The following is a 21932-nucleotide window of genomic DNA, read 5'->3' on the forward strand; positions in this document are numbered from 1 at the left end:
AGTATGAGCAGGGAGGCAGGGAGGCATCTGATTGGTTCTTTCCAAGCGGACCGGGAGGCAGTGATTGGTAGACGTTTTTACAGGATTACAGCAGCTACAGATGACGGCTCTTTTCCGGTCCTTTTTCAGAGCTCATAAGTAATGGATCGCTGTCGGGGTGTAAAGACCATTTCAACCAATACAACAAATAGTGTATACTGGAGAACATCGTCAACCCTGCCTTTAATAATCAAGATATTTCAATCGAGGTATTTCAGTCTGGACCAAACTGGCGGACTGACCAACTGGCAAACCGACATTGCCATAGAGCCCTTCTGCTAGAGTTGTTAATAAAATAAAGCAGTCCTGTTCATTAATTTGTACTGTTGGCATTAAGGGTATGAATACCACAGTACAAACTGTATGGAAATCTCTGACGATTGATGCATTTATAACATCTCACGTTAGACTGTATATCGTTATATCACTCACCCCTACCATAATGACTTTACAAGTGCATCTTCTGCTACTTGTTTAAAGGGGAACAAGTGGACTTACATGATTCTTAATCTGGCATCCTGAATTATTAAAAGCACTGGGAAATGAGCAGAGGAATACATTTCCTCCTTCACAAAACCTTCCTTGGCAGGTGCTATTTGCCTATAATATCTGTATGACAAACCAAAGTCACATTCAGAAAGCAATTTTCAGTCCACAACGCAATCTCGGCCATTAATTGCCTAATGAACAAGATGTTATCCAAGGATACCTTTCCAATGACCACTTAGGAAACGAAGGAAGAGGACTTAATATGATGGAAATAAGTGTGACAGACTAAACGGTCCCTGCTGAACGCATTGACGCATGCTCTGACCTTCCCTGTCAATCTGGAGGGCAGACAGGGTGGCCATTTATGTTGTGGCGACCGAGCTTGGGCTGCAGAAACAGTTTTCATCATTACTCCCAGAAAACCTTGTCAGAAACCCAGAGCTGTCTGACTGCCCGCCTGTGGGAGGGAAATAACAATAAACAATGAAAAATCAGAGAGTCAGGAGGCGTGGAGCATTCTCGGGACCTTTTTGTCAGGCTGTGCAGTCTCCCGTGCATCATTATGAATTCTATATACTCACGGTCATCTGGATTTCTGGGATCTCAGAGGGGTATTTCAATAACTCTGCGGTCAGAGAGTGTGATACACAGCCCGGCACACAGCCAGGTGGAGAGATGGACCACTGAGCTAGTCAGAAAAATAGCTGCTCAACATGCTTACAATCCTGATTTGATTAACAATTTAGCAATTACCTAATGTATTCTTTCAATCAATTAGAAGAGCCTGAACATTTGCAAGTCATCATTATGCTTGATGGCATCAGTAAAATGAGTTACCAAAACATATCCTGTCTTCAGTTCATTTGTTACCAAAATAATATGAAAAAAGTTGCATGAATAATGTGAGGCAAAACTACAATTATGACATTTTTAATGACATTATTTGTAAAACCTTGCATCAATGTCAAATTCCACGAGCTCATATTTGTTTTTCGATAGGACAGCCAAGCCTTTGGAGTCGTTTTTAATAAATGTTTCCAGGTATTCAATCACTTCAGCTCGCACCACTAGATCTAGTTGCGTGGAAAATGACAAGCAACACCGGTATAAAACGCCAACGAGTTTCAGGATTATGTCTTCCCTGTCAATTTTCATAAGATGTATATGCGGTTGTTTTAAATAAGTCATTGACTAAATCCATTCATGTACAGCAGAGATGTCATCACTAGCAATGGCCCTTGTGTTTTTTTTTCTCTCTGAAATGTCTGGAATAACAGATCCAATGATTAACTGGGTAATGTAAGAAGACAGGGGCAGTGAAGAAGTAACCTACCAAGTATGCTTGTCATTTCACAACATGGGACAGAGTTAACAGACAAGAAGTGTCGTGGGGCCAAACGTGATTGTGTCACTTTGTGACGAGAATCTGGAGACAATTAGTGGATAAATGATCTGCTCCGCCCACAGGTTATCATCAACAACATGCCCCCCCCCCCAGGTCGCTCAAGTCCCCTTCAGGGAACATGAGTGAAACCACGAGCAAAGGTGAGACATTTACTATGGTAACATACAGGAGGTGCCTCAAAGCTGCTGATTATTCCCACATCACATTTACTGCAGTTCTACTGTTACATACATTCACAGGTCGCCCGTCACGGAGGTTCAGAATTCATTCCTGCCCATGGAAACAGCAGTTGAGGGAAACACTCTCACCACTTAGTAGCTGCTCTAGAGCTGTCGATCATATCAGGTGATCAGATAAGTAAGGGATAATGTACAGCGAGCCGGGTCCTTTGTTTGATAGAAACCCTGACAGGGCGATGCCGCGCTGAAGGTGTTTCTTTCACAACAATTACCCGCTAGCTGCACATTATCCCGCTTATTACACGGCTACTTACTTAATAAATCAATTATTTGACACCAAAACGGTCCGCCAGAGTCCGAGATCAGAACTACGCCCATAGCAACGGTCTGCCATAAAGAAACAACAGACCGTAGAACGCCGTGATTGACCAATCAGAATTGAGTATTCGACAATGCCGTGTAATATTGGTAGATGTCCTCATCCATGTTGGCTTAAAAGTTGACAATTACAATCAAACATGGCAAATGCGCAAATTTTAGCAGCTGATGAAGATAATATGATATGATCGAAAGCTCCAGGAAAGCTACTGAATGGGCCTTGTTTTATTCATAGCCAGTTATTAATTTCCACTGCCTGTCCACAATGCAAAGATCTACATTTTTTTGTCAATAATGTTTCAAAGTCGTATTTTAAAGCAGAATCAGTCACTTCCGTGGGATTATTTCAACCTTTATCTTCAATCAAATCACATAGTTTAAATCATTTTCTGGAATCAAGTGATGTTTTTCTTCTTCTAGTGCAGCAGTTTGCCTTATTATGTCTTCAGTAAGACTTTTAGGACTTGATACTGTCAAAGATCCCATGATAAAACTTGAATTGTTTGCAGTCTACTATAGGGCTAAAATATAGCCTGGTAACTACCGTTATGTTTACTTTAACACAAGCAACTTTTTGCATGTTTTACTACATATTTCATGGTGACTCATCATAGCTAACTACACTCGTTGTCAGCAGGAGTTCGCTGACAGAAGATCCCGTCCCTATTTCCAGAACGAGTCACCACCTTTCCTACTTTGAGCACCACTTAGTTTACAGTTTCATTATTCTTACCCACCAAAAACCACCACATTGTCCCCAGACAGTATGTACAGCTGGCCCCATGATACTGACAGACAAAAGACTGAATCTCTGATTGATGTGAGAAATGAACCCTACACAGCAGAGTTTGAAGCCCCATCGCCACCAGTTGACAGAATTCGAGGGCTCAGTTGGTATCTGCTACATATTTTGTCCACAGGAGGGGCTACCATGATACAAAGTACTACAAAACTTCTTGTTCTTGTACAAAAACAAACATTTTTGTAGAAATCCTGCATTTTTAGACAACAACTGATACAGAGTGAAAACTGCAGACTGCGTGTAAGGACGGACATGAATAAGGACTTTGACAGTATACATTGCTTGTAGAGGCTTTGAACATAATAATAGGCATGGTAGAAAGTTCTTCACAATGGCAGAACTTTGGCACGAGAAAGGCATTACAGAAGAAAACGATGAGTATTCGACAAGGTCAGCATAGATGATTCCAAACTAAATATCATTTTTACACATCGGTTCATAATGAACCATTTGGCACTGACTACCGTTCCCTTTGTTGGTGTGAGATTAGTGTTTGTTTAAATCATTTGAAAGAAACTCAAGCCACTGACGGGAGGGACCGATGGGGTCAAACACACATGGAGGTAAGACAAAAGGGCATTGACATCAACAGAAAAACTACATCTGGTGTTACTGTCACAATAGAGTTTTCCCTTCTACACAGATGTGTCAGATGAGAGTGTGTGTGTATATATGTGTTATGTATAAGTGTGTGTGTTTAAGTCCACTTCTAGTGTGGACCAGACTTATGTTTTGATCCAAACCTGCTTGGATCCCTTTTTCAATTTACATACTTTTAAGTCCTTTCCAGCTCCCTTCAAAAAGTGAACGTCACAGTGAGGTGACACTGCTCAGGTATCTATATTTCCACAGGAAACATCTGTCTACATAAGCAAGTGGGTTCAAAAAGGAATCCTGTTTTGACTGCTAACCTCAGTCTGTGGTTCAGTCAGCGTTAACTTGACCCCGTCTCCCCTCCATGGTTTTTATCGAGGCATGGGTTTGGGGGTATGCTCAGCGTTCACGCCATGGTTTCCTTTCCTGGGAGTCTCCGGTCATTGAACGTGTGCATGTTAATGACCTCCTCCGTCTTAACGATGACGGGCGGCTGAGGCTTCTGTTTGAGACGGCGTTGGCACTTCAGAGACACACGCAGCTCATCCATCATGGCGCTGCAGAATGATCGCTGCAGAAGGCGACAGGAAAGAGGAAAACGTTAAAGCTGCTGACACCATGCTGTTCGCTTCAAAGCTATGCAATTTAAAAAATAATGAATATTGGCTAAACGTGAGGTTCATTGCCGAGATTCTAGCCTACACAACTGATGAAAATGTCTTTTCCTACATTCAATGGTAACATTTTGGTGGGGCTGTCCATGTCCATACTTCTATTATTTTAATGTATGTTTTCTTAAAAGGAACAATGTGTAACATTTAGGGGATCTATTGGCAGAAATGGAATATAATATTAATAAGTATGTTTTCTTTAGTGTATAATCACCTGAAAATACAAGTCATTGTGTTTTCGTTACCTTAGAATGAGCCGTTCATATCTACATAGGGAGCGGGTCCTCTTCACGGAACCGGCCGCCATGTTTCCACAGTAGCCCAGAACGAAACCAAACACTGTTTCTAGAAAGGACCATTTACGTTTTCACATTCTCCTATACACGCTTGGCAAACGGAAGTTTCAGTTGGATGCAATCTGCAACCTCACCGCTAGATGCTGCCAGATCCTACACACTGCACCTTAAAGAAAATGGTGTGTTCTAAGGCCTTGTTGTTTCTCCCTTTTTACAATATTGGCCAAAAGTATGTGGACTCCCAAGCAGTACCCCCATATATTGAACATGAAAAAACAAACTATAAAAAGTATGCCCACTTTATGATAATCACATGCAGTTTGGGGCAAGCCATAGTCAAGTCTGACACACTGACAGCTGTTGTTGCCTGTTGGGCTTCAGTTTGCCATGTCATGATTTGAGCATATTTTTATGCTAAATGCAGTACCTGTGAGGGTTTCTGGACAATATTTGTCATTGTTTTGTGTTATTAATTGATTTCCAATAATAAATATATACATACATTTGCATAAACCGAGCATATTTGTCCAGTCCCATGTTGATAAGAGTATTAAATACTTGACAAATCTCCCTTTAAGGTACATTTTGAATAGATGAAAAATGTGCAATTAATCGTGATTAACTATAACAATTAAATATCATTTGAAAGCCCTAGTAAAAAGAGTTCCAGACCAAAAGTCCAAAAAATTATGTATACATAAAAGTCAGTTTTATTTATATAACCAAAAATTCACAAATTCAAAGTCTTAACACATAGTGTTTATAAAAAATAGACCTTCATTTAAAAGGTCTGATGTGTCCCAGATTTTCCCCTTTTCAGCTTAACTGCCACACAAAGGTCTGAATGCGGCTCCAGAGCATTTTGCACCCTGCCAGAGAAACATTCAACACTTGTAATTTTTGGCGTGCAAGCAGAAAATATAACAATATTGAACAAAGGAGAAAATATCCAATTCAGCAGATTAAATCCAAAAATATTGGTACCTTCATCTAAAACATCAATCACCCCCTCACAAAGTGACACGCGTTATGTAACATCAGTAATATGAGCCTCTGTTGTCCCTGCATTATGTATGTATGTGGTGTGAAATCCCATAAAATGTCAATATGCTTGTGCGTCAATGTTGCCAAGACAAATTCCCATACATTCACTCTGTGATTATGCAAAATCTCATTCAAATTCTTAGAGGGTGTAGGAAGAGAGGAGATATGAAAGAGGAGGGAGAGCAATAACGTATGAAGCTATTATTTTTCTGTTTGTGTATGTGCGGAGGTGTGTGAGATGGATATCTGTGGGTGGCTTATGCACCAGGTATTTTTGTTTTTCTCTCCGTTTTTACATATATTTGTCTGGCGCATGAATGAGATATTTTGTATACTCGGGAAGATGAGTGATTACAGAGGTAGAGAGGGGCAGAGGGGGTGAGAGAAGAAGAAACGGTGAAAAACACTGAGGAGGGATCTGGATTAGAGCGATGGAGAAAAGAAGGAGAATGAAGGGAGCTGGTGATGTCAGGGTAGAGGAGGTTGGCAGGGAGAGGAAATAGAGAAGGAGAGGCTTGTTGTCTGCATGTAAATTACTAGCACCTTGGCAGCCTTGAGATTGTGGCATTTGCAAATTATCTGAATATTGTAACCCAGTCTTGCGGCTCTTGATTAATGATAGCTGAGATGTGCTCGGAAACATATGCAGACGGTAAAAAAAGCCAGAAACTAATTACTGTTGCAATAAAGTAACACTCCGCTGCGCTGTGCTAATTCTGTAGATGTAAATAATTAAAACATGCTATCAGAAGGACTTTCACGTCTATCTGGAAACATCTTTGTACAAGTTAAAGAGCACTAAAATACATACTCCACACTGTGTGATGAATCATGCGCACTCAGTACTAAAATAGAGCACAGATAGAACAGTATGAGATATATTCAGTCTCTTGCTAGAAAGAAATATAACCAGAGGGGGGGAAGAAAAAAAAAGCTGCAAATATGCTGCACTGTATGCATGGTGAATGTCTTTGTTTCAGACAAATCTCGAGATTAAAGGATAAGTTTGCTTTTTTTTTTTTCTCTCGAGTCCGTCTTACAAACAGCACTCAGATGCAGTTTTTTGTTGCTGTAATGATGTAATCGTCCATACTAGCTGTGTAGAGATCCTCTCCTTCCAAGTCCTCCATCCATGCAAAAATGCATTGTGAATTTCAGCAGAGGCCAATATGAGAAGTAGGTGCACTAGCTACCAAAGTTACGTTTTTTAAAGCTACGGTAATCTTCTTCTTCAAAATTGTTTTGTTATATTTGTTGAAATTCTCATTACATCCTAACAACAATTAGTAAATCAAATGCTCTGACAAAAAAAGAAAAAGGCTGTTGCAGGACTGTAATAAACCCATCTAATCATTTCATTCGACCCAAATGTAATGATTGGACGGGCTACCCACCCATCCAAGCACTCATTGCGCATCATCGGCGTCTTCTTCACACTGCTTGCTTGACAACTGTGACTAACAATAGCTATGTTTGTTGTTTACATTCATAATGATAATTTTGGGGGAGTGGCTTTGGATGGAGATCTGAAGTGACGGACTGTCAGTGTTGTCGACTTGGCGTCTTTGACTCTAGATTTAGGGACTTTTGGAGCAAGCGCTGCTAGCTACTTTCATTGGAAAAGAGTTGGCAACACTAGGCTGGGTTTTTCGGTTTGATCATTTTAAAAAATCTAGCTTACTCTTGCTGGTTTCTCAACATTACCGACCATAGCTTTAAAGTAAAAAATCTAGACTAAACTAAACAAGACTCATTTTTTTAAAATACCCTGGATGTATAAAGAGAACTGGATACAGCGTCGGAGGCGGGCTCCTGTTCATTCTTATGAGAGTTGCTCAGTGGTGCATGAAGCCAAAATGGCTCGATAAAGTACCCGGATCATCCGTCAATCTTCCGCATCCATTGGGCCCATAAAGCAGGTGCAGTAGCGTTTCCTTTAACTCCGCCTCCCAGCCCTCGCTCCAGCCTCGGTCTGGGTCTCATTCACATGAACGGAGTAAGGAGAATAACTCTGGATACAGCTATTAGTGCATTTTACAACTTTTCAGACCTAATGATTTAAATAAGGGCTATTCAAGTGCTGGTACTGGGAAGTTGATTCACCTAAAAAAATAAATGATCTGCTGAGTTACAGACGTCTCTTTCCCACTCTAAGTCCATGGGAATAAGTCTTTTTTTGAGCCCAATGGCATCATGTGACCGACACAGAAGTTGTAGTACCACCGTTTGGCCACTACGAAAAGTTACTTCAAGACCCTGCACTCTTCCTGGGGGCTTGTAAAACACCCACTAACTCAGATGGCTGACACCTCATATTCAGCTTCAGCTCAAGAGATCTCTTCACGGCCAGTATGGACAAGAGGAACAATCACAGCGGCCAATATGGGCATGTGAATATTGTTTCATGTCCAACTCATGAAACCTGCAAAAAAGAACAAACATGCAAACTAAAAACACACTACAAGTACACAATACAGTATCAGTGTGTTGTAGTTGATCGTATGGTTTAATTTCTTAAATTGATAGTTTAGTTTACCTTATTAACAAATAATATATGGCAAAAGCTTTAATTCTTAATATGCATCAGAAAAGACTCAGTACCTTCTCCAGTTGGGCGTTCTGCTTAGACTTGTAGAGCACCTCCCCTACAGCCACAAACACCGACAACACCAATCCTGCGGCCAGCACGATGAAGATCCCTCCGATATTCTGCACCCCCAGAGCGCTGGCCTCCTTGCTCTCCTCCTCGGGACAACCGTTTCCTCTCCACCACTTCTCCTTCATCATGTGGAGCTTCCCTTCCTCCTGCAGCTGCAGGATGGCTATCGTGATCTTGTCTCTGTATGGAGAGCCTGCGAGGACACAACACGGGATTAGTGGGCATGGATATAATAGCAGGATATGATAATACCTGATTAGGCCTCGCAAAGTTATTGTTGAGCATATGTGTATATATAACCAGCGGTGGTGGGTGTATGAAACCCGCTCGGGCTTGCATGTGATCATATAACCTGTCATGTTATTGTTGGCTGCTTAGAGGGAGTTTTTTTGTAAACCCTGCTTCAAATCCCACTAATCCCTATATTCACAGAGTGATTCCAAAATTCGCACTCCTCTCTGCAGTGTGTGAATTATAATGCACAGGGAGTTGGCAACAAAGACTTGGCTTTGTGTAGCAGAGCTGCTGTTGATTCTGACGAATTAGCTGCTGTTTGCACGCGCTTTCATATGCCATAAATGGGGTGCATAAACAGGAAAAACAGAGGAGCCCAATGGAGTCTACATTACATGGGTGCATGTGTTTGGGATTAAATGTGTGTATCTGATATAGGGTTGCTCTATCACTGTGTTTTTTATGCATGTTAATGTCATGATGAGTAAAAGGACCCAAATCCACAGACAGTGGGAAGGCGCCAGAATTAGCGACAAGGCATTAAGGCGCAGCGGGCGCTGGTTTGATCAAAGGAGGAGTAATCACTGCAGAGGACCCGAGTGGGGTCGTGTTCCTCTCCCCATCCACAGCGTGTGTGACACAACACACGGCCGATCGAGGCGCAGCGCACACACACTCTCTCTGCCCGAACCAGGCCAGGAAAGATTAATATTTACTGCGAGTGTTCATGTTTCATTTATGGACTGGTTTAAAAGCTTGTTAGTGTATTTATATGATTACAGAACTCATACATAATGAAGCCTGGTTGTGCATTTCCATTTCATGTGCTTATTCAGAGTGACTTAAAAGAGATGGAACAGTAGTAAAATGTAAAATTTTTATAATGCAGACATAATGGAAATCGTTTTACGCTACACGAATACATTTTGTGCTAAAACTCCTGTGGAAACAAACTCAATATGGCCCCAGGTAGCAGGTAGCATCACTTTGTCTGCTGCTCTCATACAGTTTTGCCTGTCAGCCCCTTTAGATGCTTCCCTCTCTGTCTCATCTATCATTTACCTATTGCCATCCATCATCCTTTCATCTCCACCTCTCTGTGTATTTAGACTGACAAAAAGGGGACATTAAAACTGAAAATTGCACAAAGTGCCGCTGATTGTTGAACAGCGTATCAGTGTTTGCCTCTTTGATCATAAATAGTCTACTTTTGTGAGTGTACCTGAGGTGTGCGTATTAACATGTGCTCTTTGTGACGTCCACACTTTGAGATAATAAAGAATATACATCCATCCATTCTGTGCTTCTACGGCGGATATCCAGAGCTCTGAATACGCGGTCGTGTATGTGCACGTGCATGAGAAAAAGCATATGCTCGCTTCATTTGAAGATGAGAAATCTATCAAGTATCCGAGTCCCTCGATTCAAGCTCCCCTCATATTTCAAATGATTAATGATGGCCTAACAAAGCAGGCCTTGGATAAATGCTAATAGGATGGGTCCTTAGAGAGGAGGATATGGAGAGCGGGCCCGGGCAAATGGAAAAGCGCTGTGCTTGACACACTGTGCATACACAACTACCTGACAGATGTTCAACACCAGAGGACATCCATCACTCCCGCACTGTCTGGCCTCAAGTATTAATGCGATCATAGTTTAAGTTGATAGCCGTAGATGACGCATTTGTGTTTTGGGAACAGGACGTGTGAAAACCGTCAAGCACTAAAAGGTTAAGACTTATTATGGAGCTTGCTCTGGTTTATTGCTGTAACAGCCCTACAGGGAATGCGCTGCTAAACAGCGTTGAGCAGGGCTAAAGTTATAGACTAGAGATTGACATGAAGGCTGAGGTCTTCATGGTGTTTGGGGCGAGGAAACAATGAGACTATCTGAAATAAGAATATTCCTATTTTTCCTAGAGGACTGCTGGCAAGAAAACACTTTGAATTAATGAAGCAATAACCTATCTGAAGACCTCTTCTATTACAGAAGAAACATTTTAGAGGCTGCGATCAACTTTATTTCTGAAATATTGAGCAATGAACATCAGCGCTATAGAGATTGAAATGAGTTAGAGGGCAGTAATGACTTTGAAAGCGGACATCTTTAATCATTATTTTTTTATGCATTCAAATACTAAACCACTTATCGCTGAATTAAAGCGATTTAGGGTATATTTTGTGGTCATATAGTTAATGCACTATATTGCCACATGAATGGAAATAGAGCTGACCCACGTACTAGGTCTGTGTATCCATCTCAAGGGCATCAGTGCAAGTACTTCTGCGCTTATGGGGCCACAGTGGGACTATATTTCACAGCATCACCTCAGCTTTGTTACAGCCATGGCAATCACTGCATCCCTGCAGATCCATAACCGCCCCATACTCATCAGCAGTAGCCGGGTCCAGATGTGGATGGCCAGAATTAATCCTCCATATTTTGATGGCCTTCATATCACTGATGATATATGCGGCCGTTACAGCTGGTCGCAGTGCTCTCCGTGGCCTCGTCATGACAACTCTAACCTCTGTGACACGGGGATTGGAACCATCACCGGCTTTATGCGAGGGTCCCCACGAGTGTCAGGGTTGTAAGCTGAGCGTTTATTAACCCTGACAATGACTGCTTTATATGCAGCGAAACTGTTATCATAATGCAGGAAGTGGAAAATGGTTTTAGTTCCTCTCTGCCTCATCATAGGATAATGGCGCCTTAAAATGTCAGAATGTGATTTTTTTTTTGACAGGAGCTGGGTCAAATAAGCAGGTGTGAAAATTTCTTAATGGTTTTATACTCCCTGAAGTGTTTTGTTGTTGTGGTTTTAATGCTCAGACACAATTCAGATGGTGTCAAGTAAATCACAGGGAATTGCACTAAATTGACTTTCTGTGTCTTGCACTCACCGCCGTATGCGGCTGCATAGTGGGCTATGCCATTAAAAGTATTGGGATTGTTTAACCCAGGTTTGATTCCCCACTCTGTAAATAATCCTGTGAGAAAATCATTATGGCTATAAAAAAAACCTTACACTTGCTAAAGCAGAGCCCAAAATGGCGCCTGTTTCTTGAGCCTCAGGCACATTTTAACCTTATCCATAAATTCAACCTCTTCAGCCATTCGCCTTTCATTAAGATAAACCTTTTACACCTCGCGCTGTTGAACCATTATACCCACGACCCCATCAATAAAGGTCAACCTTTTCGCTCTCAGAGCTTATCAATCATCCACACTATAGACCTTTATCTGTCACATGGTATCTTCAGTATCTCTCTCTGACCTAAAGCTTTTATAAACAGCACATATAGAGGTTATTTACCCATAGGTGTTCCCACTCCGTAGGCTTTGGAGTCTATGAGGCCTCCGACCTGTGTGAGGTTGCAGTTGCGCTGGGTGACAAACTCGATGGTGGTGGACTCCATGAGGAAGGCATAGTCGGAGGTCAGGGCGCGCTGGATGCCCTCGTCTATGTTCTTGACCATCACAGATTGCCTCCTGCTGTTCATGAACTCCCACATCTTGTCGTAGGTGGAGATTTTTGTTTTCTACAAGATATCAGAGAATGGAATATTAATATATTATATTATAATATTTGTTTGATGTCATTGCAAAACGCAGTTACTAAACTTGCTTGAGAAACAAAAGAGAGAAATACCTCCATATTTCTATGACACAAAAATAGGAAGTTCAAATTATAATCCTTAAGATTTTCATTGAATTAACCCCATTTTAAAAACTATTTACGGTTGTCATTTTTTCAGGACATTTTGTAATTAAATTTTTATATAATAGCTTTCATTGTTAAAGGGGAACTACGCCCATTTTCAAAATTCATAAATGTTATTCATATGGTCTAAGACTGTCTTAAAAAGATTAGTAAACATGAACAACTCTCTCCCAAATCCAAAAACTAGAGTGGCCCTGTACTCTATGATTACATATAGAGTGGTATGATAATCCCCTGATGGAATTGATTGTCACCAAGACTAAGAAGGAGATGGTCATTGATTTCAGGAGGAAGCCCCCTACGACTGACCCAGTGGATATACATGGCGAGGAGGTGGATGTTGTTCACTAGTGTAAATATCTCCGTACCATCTTTAATAACACCTTTAAGTTTGAGCTAAACACAGAAGCCATAATCAAGAAAGCACACCAACGCCAAAAACCCAACCTACAAATCATCTACGGTTCCTTCATCGAGAGTATTCTGTCTTTCTCCTTCATTTCCTGGTTCCCATCCATCACTGTCAAAAACAGAAACCGTCTCCAAACCAAAGTGAAAACCTGTTTCCAAAATCACCGGAGCGCCCTCTGAAGCCTATAGCCTCATTCTATGAGCAGCACGTCCAGAAAAAGGCCCATGACATCATGGGAGGATGGTACCCATGTCTTCCACCACCAGTTCCAGATGCTCCCTCTCGGGCGCCGCCTACGCCTCCCCAGGTGCTCTACCAACCGGTGCAGAGCACCGCTCATTCTGGAAGCCATGATCAGCATGGTGAACGAGGAACTGAAGGACGATTCTGGGCTCTATCTGGAGCTTTGGCATCATGAAATAATTAAATGTCTGTCTGCCATGTGGACTATTTACTTATTTATTTTTATCTGCCTTTTTTTTTTTAAATTATGATTTTCATTACTTTTTAAATGCAACTGCACTATCAGCTCAACACAGTCCCTTTTGCAGCTCTTTGGCTTGTAATTGTCTGTCTGTGTATATGTATGTTTTTTTTTACTCACGCCCAAAATCAAATTGTTTTTGTGGATTAATACAGTTGTATTGAATTGAATTGAATAATCCAGCGTTTATGTTTTTAATTTGATCTCATTGATATCAGCCTCACTGTTTGCAGTTCACTCTCGTAACATCATATTAAGTTACTGCCAATGCAAACTGAACATTTCCTGCTGCTACTGGTTCACATTAAAAGTGTTCAACTGGCAAAACATGTGGTGGCTTTTATTGTGAAGCAGTCACAGGAAATGCAATGTATTTGTCACTAAAAGTTAGTGCTAAACTCAATTTCATCAAAATGCATCTACAAAACAGGATCATTTTCAAATATTGCAGGTAATAAAAAAATAGTTGCTCTTGTGTCGTATTTACGACAAAGCAGCTGTTAAAAGAGTGTTTGCTGTATTAAACAACACCTGCTGTTGCCGTGGGTGACTGAAATCTTAAGGATTATAACTTCAATAAGTGAGAAAGGAAGATTCCTCATAAAACCCCCCTATAAACACCCAGTCACCTTGAAGAAGGTCATGGTGGCGCCGTCCTCCACCACCCCGTACAGGATTTTCGTTTGCTTGGCCAGGTCATCGGCTGAGTCTATGGGCGACTCCATCCTCTCCACAGTGAGGAAGGCGGCCAAGTTGGCGGTATAAGAGGAGATGATGATGAGGGTGAAGAACCACCAGATGCCTCCCACTATTCGAGTCGACAGGGCCTTGGGCATGAGCTCTGAGCCTGCATGGTGCGAGCGAGGTGGCAAGAGGCATTGATTATTTTGTTACAAAAAAACAAGATAAGATTGAGACAAGAATAAGTCAAACTTGTTTCAAGAACTCTCTTCAAGGTTTCGGCCAAGGCAGATGCACCGCTCGCTTCAAGATGAAATCACTTGAGAGAGCTCTCTAAACAAGATAATTGTTGGATTTCAAATAAATGATCTTGTCTCAGTCACAAGTGAGTACTTTAAGTAATGCAGGCCACACAGAAAAAAAACACAATTTAAAGAGACCACGGTGTTTGCATAAATCAATCCCGTCAAATCAAACACATTCCATATCGATCGTAGGAGAAGTGACAGGCTGTTTGGGCCAGAGAGTCATGTACCCAAGGTAACCTCACATCCTGACTCCACATCCCACTGATCTCTGTGTGCTGACAAGCCAAGGGCAAGAGGAGAGGACGCTGGGTATTATAGGACTATCATTACTATGATAAAGAGCATATTAATAGACTGTATATTATTTGAATAAATCTCAGTAATCTTGCTATTTGAGCTGCTGTTGATTTACATTTCCTCAAATTCTAATCATGTTAAAACAAGGGTAACTTGATTGCTATTCAAATTTATCCCTCTCATATACATATATATTCTATGTTCCTATTACATAAATTGATTAAATTAAAAATGCACATTTAAAGTTCTGTCTTCCTAGCAGTGGACCCCCAGAGGTCTCTCTCTGTTGCCGCCAGCTTGGACAAAACAACCCAACCCTCAGAGACAGTGGGATATAGAGAGCTCCAGCTCTGCAGAGCAACAGCAGCCACAGGCTGAGGCAACTACCTTGCTGCATGAGAGCCCCAACTCCAAACCAGAAACTATTGAGCAGCGTAAAATTGTTTTCCACCACATCCGAGTCAGGGTTGCATGGATGCGGGTTGTACCACTCGTAAGGGCTAAACCTATAAAAAAGGAGAGAGCACAGAGACAGAGATGTCAGCACAAAGCAGAGAACAGCGTGCTCCCTGCTGCAGATTAAACGGCACATCAAACATACATTTTAAAAGCGGGAACAAAGGGAATGTAAATGTGTGGGAATCCTGTATTGTGGCCTCGGGGGTCAGAGCTTCTGCGGAGACCAAAGCAAATCATTCTGGCTTTCGCCGGGATCAACGTATTGGCATATTCAAATGCCATCAGTTTATTGTGAGAACAGATCAATAGGCTGGAATAACACTGTCACTGGTGATAATGTCCCAGTGCGTGATGATCTTTGGAGCTCATTTGGATTCACTGACTCAGGAGCCTTTATGTGTTTTCCCCCGGCAACTGTGTTACGCTGCAGATCCTCCTCACGCCTCCAATATGGGGCTTGTCTTCTTTTTTTCTTCTGGTTTCCCAACAGCTGTCTCTGTTCTTCCACCCCCTTAGCTGCTTTTCCTCTTTTCTCACATTGTTTTCCCCATCCTGCACCATTCCAAACCCCAACATCCTACACCCCTCGATTGCCTTGCTTCCCCTATGAACGTCCCCCTTTTTACCCCCAGTCCCCTCGCCGCTTGCCTCGGCTGATTGTCACAGTCTTCAGGTCAGTTGTGAACATTTCTCATTTATTATCCTAAGTAAAAGTGGCACGGCATTAGCGCAGGGTGATTGGGTTAGTGTTAAGCATCAGGAACTGATTGAGTTTGTGCTGAAGTGGGTGATAGCGGGAACATTGCTTATGCAGAGTTGAGGGGCCCATCAGGTATGGCTGCTTAGCAGCTTCTCCCCCCAACATGCCGCATGCTAATAAGCCCATGGGCCAAGCCTTAAAGGTTCAGACTGCGGCAGAAATGTGATGCCATTTGTCAGCTGCAGCTTTTAGAGACGCACAGGGACAATATAGAAATATATACCGTGTTTACAAGACACGGAGCAGCATTTCACATTATCAAACCCACTGTTATTTGATGGCAGTTTTATGGCAGAGCTATTTGCCACAGAGACGGCATGATCGCTGCAGATCTACATACAGATATGTCATTTGATCTCTCCTCGTTGCAGCAGCCTAATTAACAGCCTTATTTTACAAGCATCGTGAACGCGGCAACGCTTTTGTCATATTGCTCTTCCTTTAAAGCTATTTTCTATGGCGTCCCCTTGAGAATCATCTACGTTGACACGGTTGTGATGACACACTATAATTCTTCCTGTCAACCCCATCAGGATGTCGGATTTGCTGGAATGTCAATGAGCTCGCTCTCCTTGGAACCACAGGCAACTGCAACGGCACAATGGCCTTGTGGAGCCGTGCAGAATGCGGTGTGTGCGCTCGCATGTGTATGGTTTTATGCCTGTGTGTGTTTATCGAGCCTCCGGCGCATGAGAATGTTTGCGCATGTGCCTTTATAGCTGCGTGGGTGGGTGTGCATTTGTCTGTGGTAGCGACTGCGTATTTGCATTTGCTCAATCAAATCCATCTCAAAGTCAAATATTTTCTGTGATGGCTTATTTGTGTTGTTACATATAATGCCGAGCTGCAGCCTGAGGCCAATTGTGGGTGACATTCAGATATGAGCCATAGGTGAGGTAAATCTGTGTAAATCTATACACCACGCTCTTGATTGGATTGTCCCTCTCGGTGTGTACATGTGTATTCTGTATGCACCAGGCCCGACAGGCTCCTCTGTATGACCTTTGCCTGCAGCCGGCCCGTATTCCTGCGGGCCGTGTTCTGCACACCGATCACCAGGAAGAAGGGGACGTGGAACATGCGGACGTAAGGTCACCTCCTCACACCGAGCACGAGGGACATGTCGAATTGCACACAGAATGCTAAAAAGATCCTCCCCCCCTCTCCTGTTCCTCTTCTCCTTCGTCCGTCCCCGGCCACAATAACACAACACGCTCCTTCCATTAACTGTCCGTTGAATTCAATTACTCTGACTGGCATTATAGATCTGCTGCCTTTCTTCTCTCAGGGCCGAGTGAAGAGGCTGTGTTGGGGGTGTTAAAATCACAGGCGTCCAGGAGACTTGGACTGCAAAAACGGCGACATCCTGTAATTACATGTAAACATTATATAATGCAGTTTAAATCATGCATTCTTCTTGGCAGGTGGATATTTTTTTGCACTGAAAAAGGCTTCGCGATCTGAGAGAATTTCTTTTCTTAATAAAGAGAGGAATCAATTCAACCACAAACAGAGCTGGAAGGAACCACTGAGTGAAATGTATTTCTCTGGAGCTTGAAATGAGATAACTTATTTAGTCAGAAAAAAATAGTGTTGATGTGTGTGTGTGTGTGTGTGGGGGTGGGGGGGGGGGGGGGGGGGGGGGAGCAGTTCAAAGACGTGAATCCCCTGGTGTGATTCAGGTGTTTAGTGTTTTATTGGGCAAAACCAGGACTTCATAAGCTCACTCCGCTCACTCTATTTGCAGGGGATTAAAGAAAATAATATACTCTGCATTTGGGGGATTGACCAATCAATCGGTGGCCGTGCGATCAATACTATAATTATGAGAGAACTGGCTCAGCGAACTGAAGAGCAAAACACTGTACTTCAGATTTAAACTTTGCTGAATATTTCTGGCCACATAGTGTGAGAACAAGCACTATTTATTGCCATGGTGTGCAAAAAAGGGCACAATGCATGCACGCAGGACAGGAGCGTTATAATTTAATAAAAGTACCGAGGCATATTTCATTACAAGCAGAAGAATATCAATATAATTGCATGCTAATCACTTACCCTGACCAACCGTGGAAACAAGGGGCTACGGGTATTATTTGCATATTCTGAACTAACTTAGGTGACAGTTGCTGCTTTAATTCCTCTCATGTGATCATTTTGCCGGTAACATTTGATGAAATGTGCATTAAACCCAAACCTCTCAGGATGAAAGCAGAGGAAGAGGAGCCCCGGGGTTAACACACATCCTTCTCTACCGGTCATGCATCAGGGGTTTTAGGAGGGGTGGGTTCATCAAGATATCTGTAAGAACTGTACTTGCACATTTCTTAAGGCAGATTAAGAGATATATAACGGGTGGCTGGTTTTACAGTTGCTGATGCTTGTGCAAAATAGGCCCGAAATAGTGTGAGAAGTCAGCTGAATTTAATGACCACACCAGTGTTTTTCCTTGTTTTAGCTCATTTACTGTACTGTGAGGTACAGTAGGTCGTGAAATCTGAGTAAACATTTAATCCTTTTTAATACCTTTTTACTGTTTTCATCAAAGTTACTTTATGGTTTATGATAATGACGCTAAAACAACGTTTTTTAGGTGGTGAGTTCAAGTGCTGGTGGGAGGTTCTGAAATCTGAGATTTGTTATTTTTGGCAACCACCGCACCTTTTTATAAAACACTACACTCCCATTTGTATAATAAAGCTGCAGTTGGTGACTTAGTCTCGGCCAAAGGGCGGTGCTTTTAGCTTTTACAGCTAAACAGTACACTACAAGATGTTTCTGATACATTTGAGGCGAGAAATAGGCATTGCAGTAACAGGATCTTGATTCATATTTGATCAGCGCTGCATAGTTTGACAGATTTATCGGAGTGTGCAAGTTTCGCGAGCAGTGATTGATAGCTGCCCAGAGACTCATTGGCTCCGATTGGTTGTTTTCCTTCAGTGCTGTGAAATCTTCCTCTGCTAGAAAGACGCAGAGGAACATGATTTTTTTCTCAAATTATCGTCTCATGCATTACTGTCAAGATATAATCACCGTTTTATAAAAATATCTTTTCATCATATTTGCTCAAAGTTACCGACTGCAGCTTTAAGGCAATGATAGTCCCACTCTGACAAAAATCAGTCATTTAAAAGCTACGGTATGCTTTGGAAAATGACCCAACAGTAGTGTAAAGTATAAGCAAACAGTGTCGAAACACTGGTATGGTCCTTTATACATATTTAGATTTAATATTCTTTTGTTGTAGACCATATCTACATCACTGAAGTCATCTCAGAATAATGAGGCATGGACTGCCTCTTGCAGGAGTGCTTTTGCCACCAGTCACAGCTTGATGATTTTCAGTGAATAAATTCCCCTCTTCAGGCCCAGAGGGAGCAACCGCTGTGTGTTAGTGGAAGCAGGCAAACAGGTAGGAGGAGGGAAGGAGGGAGGGAAGGAAGGAGGGAGGGAAAGGGAGGGGGGGTTGGCATGTTACCTGGCTATGACAAACAGCACACAACTGACACCCAAGCAAGCCAGCAGAATATACATCCAGATATCGGGTGACAGGGGGTTGAGGAAGGAGAACACCCCAGGGTTGGTGCCGTTGGGCTTGCGGTACAGGATACTTATCCCCAGCGTCATGTAGGGCTTCGAGAAGTCGATGACCTTCTCCCTTACGTAGGTGATGGCCAGAGGAGCCACTGCCAGGTCTGATTTCTGCAATGAGATAATAGTTGTTGAGTGGGCTGGGGGTGGGGGTGGTGGGGTGTTGGAGTCAACCAATAAAAAACGACCAATCGAATTAACATCTGATTTCTGTCGACTGGTCTGGTCAATATGCACGGGAAGAAGAGCCATGATGACAGAGGAGAGAAAATAGCTGGGGTCGTTAGTTCGGATGGATTAGCAGGTAGGAGGCTGAGTTTTTCGGGAAATTACAGGTTACATGTCTGATCCGTCTCATGTGGTGTCAAAGGTGAGTCACTAAGGCAACAATTTTGAGATTAAAAGTGTCCCCTTAAATGTAAAATAAGCTGTCATTGGTGTTATTTCTGTGTAACCCCTCCAAAGCCAGTTTTTCTTCTTGGTTTTTGAGATTCTGTAGGTGGCGCTCTTTTTTTTTTCTTCTACTGCTCAGAATCAGTATGAGACCAGGAATTTAACTCTGGTAATTTGTGCTCTCACAGAAAAAGAAATACAGCTTAAAAACAAGGACAAACATAAACATTTTTCCTATTATGTACATACCAATAGGTGAAAGAAGATAATATATATATAAAAAGCAAACAATAAAACTGTTTCTGTAAATTGTAAACAATAATAAAGTAGTGCAGTGGTGCAGAATGCAAATATGATGGAATAAATTACAGATTGCTTTATGTACATGGCGTAGGTGGATATGTACAGTTTATGCATGTATACATGTCAGTTTAGCGTATATTCAGTATATAGAGCAGCTTATTTGACAATGACATGTACATGAGAAAGGGGTAGGGAAATATAAGTTTTACTTCTACCTACTCCTTTTCGGACACTATTACTCTTGTTTTGTTTGTTGTTATTTTGTATCTGTTTTTATTTATTTTATGTTCGAAATAAAGTCTTTCATTCATTCATTCATTCATGTTACAAAAGAACATCAAAAACAGTTAAAAGAACACTATAACTAACAAACTACCACTCAGTAGTGGAGTAGTGGAAATTAATTGAAGCATCAATTACCTAAATGCCTCAGCAATGATTGTATTGTTGGCTATTGTAAGTGTATTGTTAATCTGCTTTTAGAGATTCATGGTAATCTCTGCATGTTTTTTTTTTCCATTTTCTGCCTCTTCCTGTGTGCAGCCCTGGTGATATTTGACTCACATGGTCTATTAGCTCCCGCACCATGCCGTTCCATTGGCCCGTGCTCTCATCCAGCGCGCCGTACTTCCCGTCTTCCACCAATCGCACCTCATAGTGGAAGCCCAGGATGCCGGAGAGCTCCCTCAACAGGTCGATGCAGTAGCCCTCGAAACGGTCGTTCCCATAGAGAGGCTTGTCTGACTTCTTAAACATCACATATGGCTCCTCCTGTGTAGGGAAAATAAGTTTTGTTTTCTCTGTATATTTATTTTCTGTGTGTATTTGGTGACTGCGTGTGTGCGTGCTGCTTGTGTTTTCATTTTGTCTACCAGTATGGTGGATACACGCAGGGATTTGTTAGCCAGAGAGTCTGTGATGTTGGATGTCTTGCTTTTGTGAGACTCTGTCATATTCAGACCGCTGGGAGGATCCCATGTTCCAATCTGTTGAAACAATTCAGTGTCAAGTTTATATCACCTTGTCTACTGACAGGAAAAAGAATGCTTTAAAGCATCCACACCAACAATTCATTTTTTTTCCCTTTTAAGACTCAGAAGTCACATATCATCAGCTACACCAATGTGTCACTCACCTTTTCCAGCCCGTCCTCCTTCAGACTGATGACATCCAGGTCAAAATCTGTCCTCAGTCCATTGGTCTTGTTGAAGAGAACGCGTCCTGTCAAACCGTCCCAGTGAGCCTGCAGACAGAAGCGAGCAGCATAATAAACTACAATCCCCAGCACAGTCGTCCCATTAACCTTAAGGTGTCGTCTTTCTCGACAACATCAATCCAGGCGCTAACCGTAAAACTTTTTTCTGTCCCAATTATGATTTCCGTCTGGCTCTCCCCTGCACTGTCTATCTCGACAACATAACAAGAAACAATAAAGCAGCCGGAATAGAAGCAGGTTTGACAGGTAAGAGTTCATTATGCATGTGGTTCATTGTGCTTGAAGTTTCACTTCAAAGCCATTGGAGGAACAGACGGGCATGGAGAGCGATAGCAGACACAGGAGGGGGAGGAAGCGCCAGCTACAATGGCTCATTCGGAAAATTACCTGCAATGATACCATCCACAGAATGAAAGAGCTTTGCAGAACAAAGCAGATGGCTGACCCCGACTACAGTTAAGGAGACACACAGAGGCTTTGATATAAACACGGGTGGAGAGAAAGTGGG

General features: G+C 42.1%; 1 protein-coding gene across 3 annotated transcripts in view; it reads right to left on the reverse strand.

Moving 5' to 3' along the window:
- Positions 1–1442: 1442 nt before the first annotated feature.
- The window catches only part of LOC141756060 (glutamate receptor ionotropic, kainate 2-like), a 71959-nt gene continuing 51469 nt past the window's right edge, over positions 1443–21932 (reverse strand). For all 3 annotated transcript variants that reach the window (XM_074615508.1, XM_074615507.1, XM_074615506.1), the window contains exons 8-16: positions 21344–21451; positions 21081–21194; positions 20773–20979; positions 19400–19623; positions 15087–15205; positions 14043–14260; positions 12110–12335; positions 8499–8749; positions 1443–4457 (exon numbers count right to left, since the gene is read on the reverse strand). In XM_074615508.1, coding sequence (XP_074471609.1) covers positions 4293–4457; positions 8499–8749; positions 12110–12335; positions 14043–14260; positions 15087–15205; positions 19400–19623; positions 20773–20979; positions 21081–21194; positions 21344–21451 — 1632 coding nt within the window. In that variant the 3' untranslated portion in view covers positions 1443–4292. The remainder of the gene's footprint in view (positions 4458–8498; positions 8750–12109; positions 12336–14042; positions 14261–15086; positions 15206–19399; positions 19624–20772; positions 20980–21080; positions 21195–21343; positions 21452–21932) is intronic.

Source organism: Sebastes fasciatus, chromosome 18, assembly GCF_043250625.1.
Source record: "Sebastes fasciatus isolate fSebFas1 chromosome 18, fSebFas1.pri, whole genome shotgun sequence".
Classification (NCBI taxonomy): domain Eukaryota; kingdom Metazoa; phylum Chordata; class Actinopteri; order Perciformes; family Sebastidae; genus Sebastes; species Sebastes fasciatus.